Genomic DNA, 6,609 nt, shown 5'->3' with positions numbered 1-6,609 from the left:
CTTATCTTCTGGCTTTGCCCCACCTTTCCCCCACTTATCTTCTGGCTTTGCCCCATCTTTCCCCCCACTTATCTTCTGGCTTTGCCCCTCCTTTCCCCCCACTTATCTTCTGGCTTTGCCCCACCTTTCCCCCACTTATCTTCTGGCTTTGCCCCACCTTTCCCCCCACTTATCTTCTGGCTTTGCCCCACCTTTCTACCCACTCATCTTTTGGTTTTACTCAACTTGCCCTTGTCTCCTGCCTTTGCCCCACTTCTTCTCCTGTCTCCTGCCTTTGCCCCACTTCTTCTCCTGTCTCCTGCCTTTGCCCCACTTCTTCTCCTGTCTCCTGCCTTTGCCCCACTTCTTCTCCTGTCTCCTGCCTTTGTCCCACTTCTTCTCCTGTCTCCTGCCTTTGCCCCACTTCTTCTCCTCTCTCCTGCCTTTGCCCCACTTCTTCTCCTCTCTCCTGCCTTTGCCCCACTTCTTCTCCTCTCTCCTGCCTTTGCCCCACTTCTTCTCCTGTCTCCTGCCTTTGCCCCACTTCTTCTCCTCTCTCCTGCCTTTGCCCCACTTCTTCTCCTCTCTCCTGCCTTTGCCCCACTTCTTCTCCTCTCTCCTGCCTTTGCCCCACTTCTTCTCCTCTCTCCTGCCTTTGCCCCACTTCTTCTCCTCTCTCCTGCCTTTGCCCCACTTCTTCTCCTCTCTCCTGCCTTTGCCCCACTTCTTCTCCTCTCTCCTGCCTTTGCCCCACTTCCTCTCCTGTCTCCTGCCTTTGCCCCACTTCTTCTCCTCTCTCCTGCCTTTGCCCCACTTCCTCTCCTGTCTCCTGCCTTTGCCCCACTTCTTCTCCTGTCTCCTGCCTTTGCCCCACTTCTTCTCCTGTCTCCTGCCTTTGCCCCACTTCATCTCCTGTCTCCTGCCTTTGCCCCACTTCCTCTCCTGTCTCCTGCCTTTGCCCCACTTCATCTCCTGTCTCCTGCCTTTGCCCCACTTCTTCTCCTGTCTCCTGCCTTTGCCCCACTTCTTCTCCTGTCTCCTGCCTTTGCCCCACTTCTTCTCCTGTCTCCTGCCTTTGCCCCACTTCTTCTCCTGTCTCCTGCCTTTGCCCCACTTCTTCTCCTGTCTCCTGCCTTTGCCCCACTTCTTCTCCTGTCTCCTGCCTTTGCCCCACTTCTTCTCCTGTCTCCTGCCTTTGCCCCACTTCTTCTCCTGTCTCCTGCCTTTGCCCCACTTCTTCTCCTGTCTCCTGCCTTTGCCCCACTTCTTCTCCTCTCTCCTGCCTTTGCCCCACTTCTTCTCCTCTCTCCTGCCTTTGCCCCACTTCTTCTCCTCTCTCCTGCCTTTGCCCCACTTCTTCTCCTCTCTCCTGCCTTTGCCCCACTTCTTCTCCTCTCTCCTGCCTTTGCCCCACTTCTTCTCCTCTCTCCTGCCTTTGCCCCACTTCTTCTCCTCTCTCCTGCCTTTGCCCCACTTCTTCTCCTCTCTCCTGCCTTTGCCCCACTTCTTCTCCTCTCTCCTGCCTTTGCCCCACTTCTTCTCCTGTCTCCTGCCTTTGCCCCACTTCTTCTCCTGTCTCCTGCCTTTGCCCCACTTCTTCTCCTGTCTCCTGCCTTTGTCCCACTTCTTCTCCTGTCTCCTGCCTTTGCCCCACTTCTTCTCCTGTCTCCTGCCTTTGCCCCACTTCTTCTCCTGTCTCCTGCCTTTGCCCCACTTCTTCTCCTGTCTCCTGCCTTTGCCCCACTTCTTCTCCTGTCTCCTGCCTTTGCCCCACTTCTTCTCCTCTCTCCTGCCTTTGCCCCACTTCTTCTCCTCTCTCCTGCCTTTGCCCCACTTCTTCTCCTCTCTCCTGCCTTTGCCCCACTTCTTCTCCTCTCTCCTGCCTTTGCCCCACTTCTTCTCCTCTCTCCTGCCTTTGCCCCACTTCTTCTCCTCTCTCCTGCCTTTGCCCCACTTCTTCTCCTCTCTCCTGCCTTTGCCCCACTTCTTCTCCTCTCTCCTGCCTTTGCCCCACTTCTTCTCCTCTCTCCTGCCTTTGCCCCACTTCTTCTCCTGTCTCCTGCCTTTGCCCCACTTCTTCTCCTGTCTCCTGCCTTTGCCCCACTTCTTCTCCTGTCTCCTGCCTTTGCCCTACTTCTTCTCCTCTCTCCTGCCTTTGCCCCACTTCTTCTCCTGTCTCCTGCCTTTGCCCCACTTCTTCTCCTCTCTCCTGCCTTTGCCCCACTTCCTCTCCTGTCTCCTGCCTTTGCCCCACTTCTTCTCCTCTCTCCTGCCTTTGCCCCACTTCTTCTCCTCTCTCCTGCCTTTGCCCCACTTCTTCTCCTCTCTCCTGCCTTTGCCCCACTTCCTCTCCTGTCTCCTGCCTTTGCCCCACTTCTTCTCCTGTCTCCTGCCTTTGCCCCACTTCTTCTCCTGTCTCCTGCCTTTGCCCCACTTCTTCTCCTGTCTCCTGCCTTTGCCCCACTTCTTCTCCTGTCTCCTGCCTTTGCCCCACTTCTTCTCCTGTCTCCTGCCTTTGCCCTACTTCTTCTCCTCTCTCCTGCCTTTGCCCCACTTCTTCTCCTGTCTCCTGCCTTTGCCCCACTTCTTCTCCTCTCTCCTGCCTTTGCCCCACTTCCTCTCCTGTCTCCTGCCTTTGCCCCACTTCTTCTCCTGTCTCCTGCCTTTGCCCCACTTCTTCTCCTGTCTCCTGCCTTTGCCCCACTTCTCTTTCTCATTCCCATGCATAGAAACAATTGCAAAAGTAAATAATGGAACATTAAAGAAATAAAATTGCTGTTTTGTAACTTTGTGTTTACCATGTCCAGAGATACGGAATCAGACTATGGGGAATAACCTTTATTACTGTCCCATGTCACACAGCGACATTGTTTTATTGCTTGGGATTTCTTAGGTTGTTTTGCTTTTTATCTTCGGAGCTTTGCTAATACAGAACCCTAAGAATCTAAATGATCCTGACACAGACCTAGAGGATGAGCTGCCGATAAGGTCCATGCGGCCCGAGATACAATGTATTCTGTGGCTGCTCCAGTAACGGGAATACTCCATTAATAATGCCGGATTCTCTAATTATAGCGCATTAATCACACTAACGAATATTGTAACTTCACAATCAATGCAAATTGAAAGCAAAAATAAAAATGCAGTTGTAATATTCACAGATATAAAGTATCGAAATATTGATCCTCTAGTTCTAGCAGCGACTCATTGTACGACGATTTGTACCGTCATCTGCATCTATATTCACTATATAACGGCTCTTCTGTGCTTGGCAATGACATTCAGCAGGTTTCTGTGACCCTCCCATTCCCCTTAATAGGGATTGCAGAAATCACGGAAACTCATATACCCGGATCTGCTATATATTGCTGCATGTGAATATAGCCTTACACTGATGATATCTCGCTATATCCCTGGATATTCAAATGGTTCTCAGTATTCCTGGTGGTCAAGTGTTGAGAAAGAGCATCCAGTGTGATTCCTGGTGGTCTGGGGTAGTGAAAGAGCTTTTACTGATATACATGGTGGTTGAGCTTAGTGAAAGAACTTTCACTGTGATTCCTGGAGGTCTATGGTATTGGTATGATATTATACTGGAATTTCTGGTGGTCTGGGGTAGTGAAAGAGCTTATACTATTATCCCTGGTGGTCTGGGGTAGTGAAAGAGCTTATACTATTATTCCTGGTGGTCTGGGGTAGTGGAAGAGCTTATACTATTATTCCTGGTGGTCTGGGGTAGTGAAAGAGCTTATACTATTATCCCTGGTGGTCTGGGGTAGTGAAAGAGCTTATACTATTATTCCTGGTGGTCTGGGGTAGTGAAAGAGCTTATACTATTATTCCTGGTGGTCTGGGGTAGTGAAAGAGCTTATACTATTATCCCTGGTGGTCTGGGGTAGTGGAAGAGCTTATACTATTATTCCTGGTGGTCTGGGGTAGAGAAAGAGCTTATACTATTATTCCTGGTGGTCTGGGGTAGTGAAAGAGCTTATACTATTATGCCTGGTGGTCTGGGGTAGTGAAAGAGCTTATACTATTATTCCTGGTGGTCTGGGGTAGTGGAAGAGCTTATACTTTTATCCCTGGTGGTCTGGGGTAGTGAAAGAGCTTATACTATTATTCCTGGTGGTCTGGGGTAGTGAAAGAGCTTATACTATTATCCCTGGTGGTCTGGGGTAGTGAAAGAGCTTATACTATTATTCCTGGTGGTCTGGGGTAGTGGAAGAGCTTATACTTTTATCCCTGGTGGTCTGGGGTAGTGAAAGAGCTTATACTATTATCCCTGGTGGTCTGGGGTAGTGAAAGAGCTTATACTATTATTCCTGGTGGTCTGGGGTAGAGAAAGAGCTTATACTATTATTCCTGGTGGTCTGGGGTAGTGAAAGAGCTTACACTATTATTCCTGGTGGTCTGGGGTAGAGAAAGAGCTTATACTATTATTCCTGGTGGTCTGGGGTAGTGGAAGAGCTTATACTTTTATCCCTGGTGGTCTGGGGTAGTGAAAGAGCTTATACTATTATCCCTGGTGGTCTGGGGTAGTGAAAGAGCTTACACTATTATTCCTGGTGGTCTGGGGTAGAGAAAGAGCTTATACTATTATTCCTGGTGGTCTGGGGTAGTGAAAGAGCTTATACTATTATCCCTGGTGGTCTGGGGTAGTGAAAGAGCTTATACTATTATTCCTGGTGGTCTGGGGTAGTGAAAGAGCTTATACCATTATTCCTGGTGGTCTGGGGTAGTGAAAGAGCTTATACTATTATGCCTGGTGGTCTGGGGTAGTGAAAGAGCTTATACCATTATTCCTGGTGGTCTGGGGTAGTGAAAGAGCTTATACTATTATCCCTGGTGGTCTGGGGTAGTGGTATTTCTGGTGCTGTAGGGTAGTGAAGCGTTTCTACTAGTAATATTGCTGGTCTAGTGTATTGTATCTAAAAGGGATAATTAGAATATTCCACATTCTGTACTAGTGATACATTTATTATCTGTGACTCCTGGATGACCTGGGGTGCAGCCAGTGTTCAGGTTGGTGGAGGGCAGTGCAATGGTTGTAACCAATTATCCTGAATCTAGGGTGTCCATTGGGTCAGTATTACCCCTGGTGGCCAGGTTTAAGTTAGAGAAGTGCGCGGAGGAGCAGACCTTACTAGCTGCGCGTTGTCATGCGGCTTCTGAGGTAGAAGTGTCAGTTTTCTCCAGTCCAGAAACTCGTGGAGGGTGGTGAAAGGATCTTGCGTTATTGAGCATTTATCGGCATCACTCCAAATTTCAACACCGACCAGCGCTACCCGGATCTTCAGGGGCCTGAAAAACTTCATGACAAATCATAAAACATGCAGGTTATTATCACGGATTATAGAATATTATCATATAAAACAGAAGGGGATCATTCACCACCTCCACCAGGTCTAACGGCATCACTCCACCGATTCCAGAGCCGCTTCTGTTCCTGAACAATCGTTACGTTTATTCACCGGATATGCTAATTAGACTCTGTACAGGGGGGCGGACCTGGGCTGGAGCAGGCCGTCTGACACCGCCCACCTGACAGCAGAACCCTAATCGGGTGCCAAAAACTAACAATGATGATTGCTCAAGAATAGTAGGGGCCAGGTAAATAATTCTAACTGCTCCGGAATCAGTGGATCATAAAACAATGAAACAATATTTGTGTCATATTCTCTCTTACCCCATCAGTAAATCTCTATTAATTGATTAATCCATTTCATTCATTAATTTCCAAACATAATAATAGAGTAATAAAAATCTATAATATATCTACCGTACATAATAAAAATACATAATATTATAGTACAAAAACCTCCTTTCAACAAGACCAAAATGTATTCATCTTTAATAAATTTACTGCAATCTTCCCCCTCCCCCCACGGTATTTAATAAAAACATCTTCCAATCATTTCACAATTCTGGAGATGACAGCATTAACACATGCAGAATGTTACAGATGAATAATTTAGCGGGGAATATGGCGCGCCACTCATCAGGTCGGGATGAAATTCTTTTTGGTCTGATAATTATAGACAGTCTTAAATGTTATCAGTTCTCGCCGTTATTGCACTGACTTTGCTACAAAAAAAAAAAAATTGTAATGTCGCTTTGTGATAATGTTGCGAAAGAAAAAAGGTAACATTATTTTCCCGGCTTTGAGGACTGAATTAATGAAGGGCTTCGCCCACAGGATATTGAGCTTCCGGATAGGACGCTCTCATTTGATGAAGTTTCTAGGTATTGGTACGAGAGCTGCATCAAATGACCCCGGAAAATCTTAAAGGGAAAAAAAAAAATCAAACAGGTTTCCCCATAGACAGAAAAAATGAATTTAATAAAGATAAAACACGTCTCGAATCCTGATTTATGGGAGTATTCAGGTAATTTAATGTTCTAACTGTGGTGGTCTCACCCTTGGGTCCCCCAATGAGGCTGCATTCAGCCCAAGTCTAAAATATTTTGTATTCATTTTTTTTCTGCAGCTTCTTGTGAGCCAAAGACTTTTTTTATAAGGCTTCAAAAGTACCAACATGTTTGGAAAATGTAACAAAAAAAAATTCTGTAAAATCTATGTTTTTTGGGGGAAAAAGGTTACAAAATAAAATAAATATTGAAGAAAATTCC

The 6,609-nt window shown here is 47.1% G+C and overlaps 1 protein-coding gene across 1 annotated transcript in view; it reads right to left on the bottom strand.

Annotated features, from left to right (window-relative positions):
* Window positions 1-6,609, bottom strand: part of ADAM12 (ADAM metallopeptidase domain 12) — a 390,586-nt gene that overhangs the window by 131,467 nt on the left and 252,510 nt on the right. The window contains exon 9 of the mRNA XM_072130819.1: window positions 5,119-5,288. Coding sequence (XP_071986920.1) covers window positions 5,119-5,288 — 170 coding nt within the window. The remainder of the gene's footprint in view (window positions 1-5,118; window positions 5,289-6,609) is intronic.

Source organism: Engystomops pustulosus, chromosome 11 (genome assembly GCF_040894005.1).
Source record: "Engystomops pustulosus chromosome 11, aEngPut4.maternal, whole genome shotgun sequence".
Taxonomy (NCBI): domain Eukaryota; kingdom Metazoa; phylum Chordata; class Amphibia; order Anura; family Leptodactylidae; genus Engystomops; species Engystomops pustulosus.
Note: the sequence above shows the minus strand (reverse complement) of the source record. Positions and strands in the feature narration are given on the sequence as shown.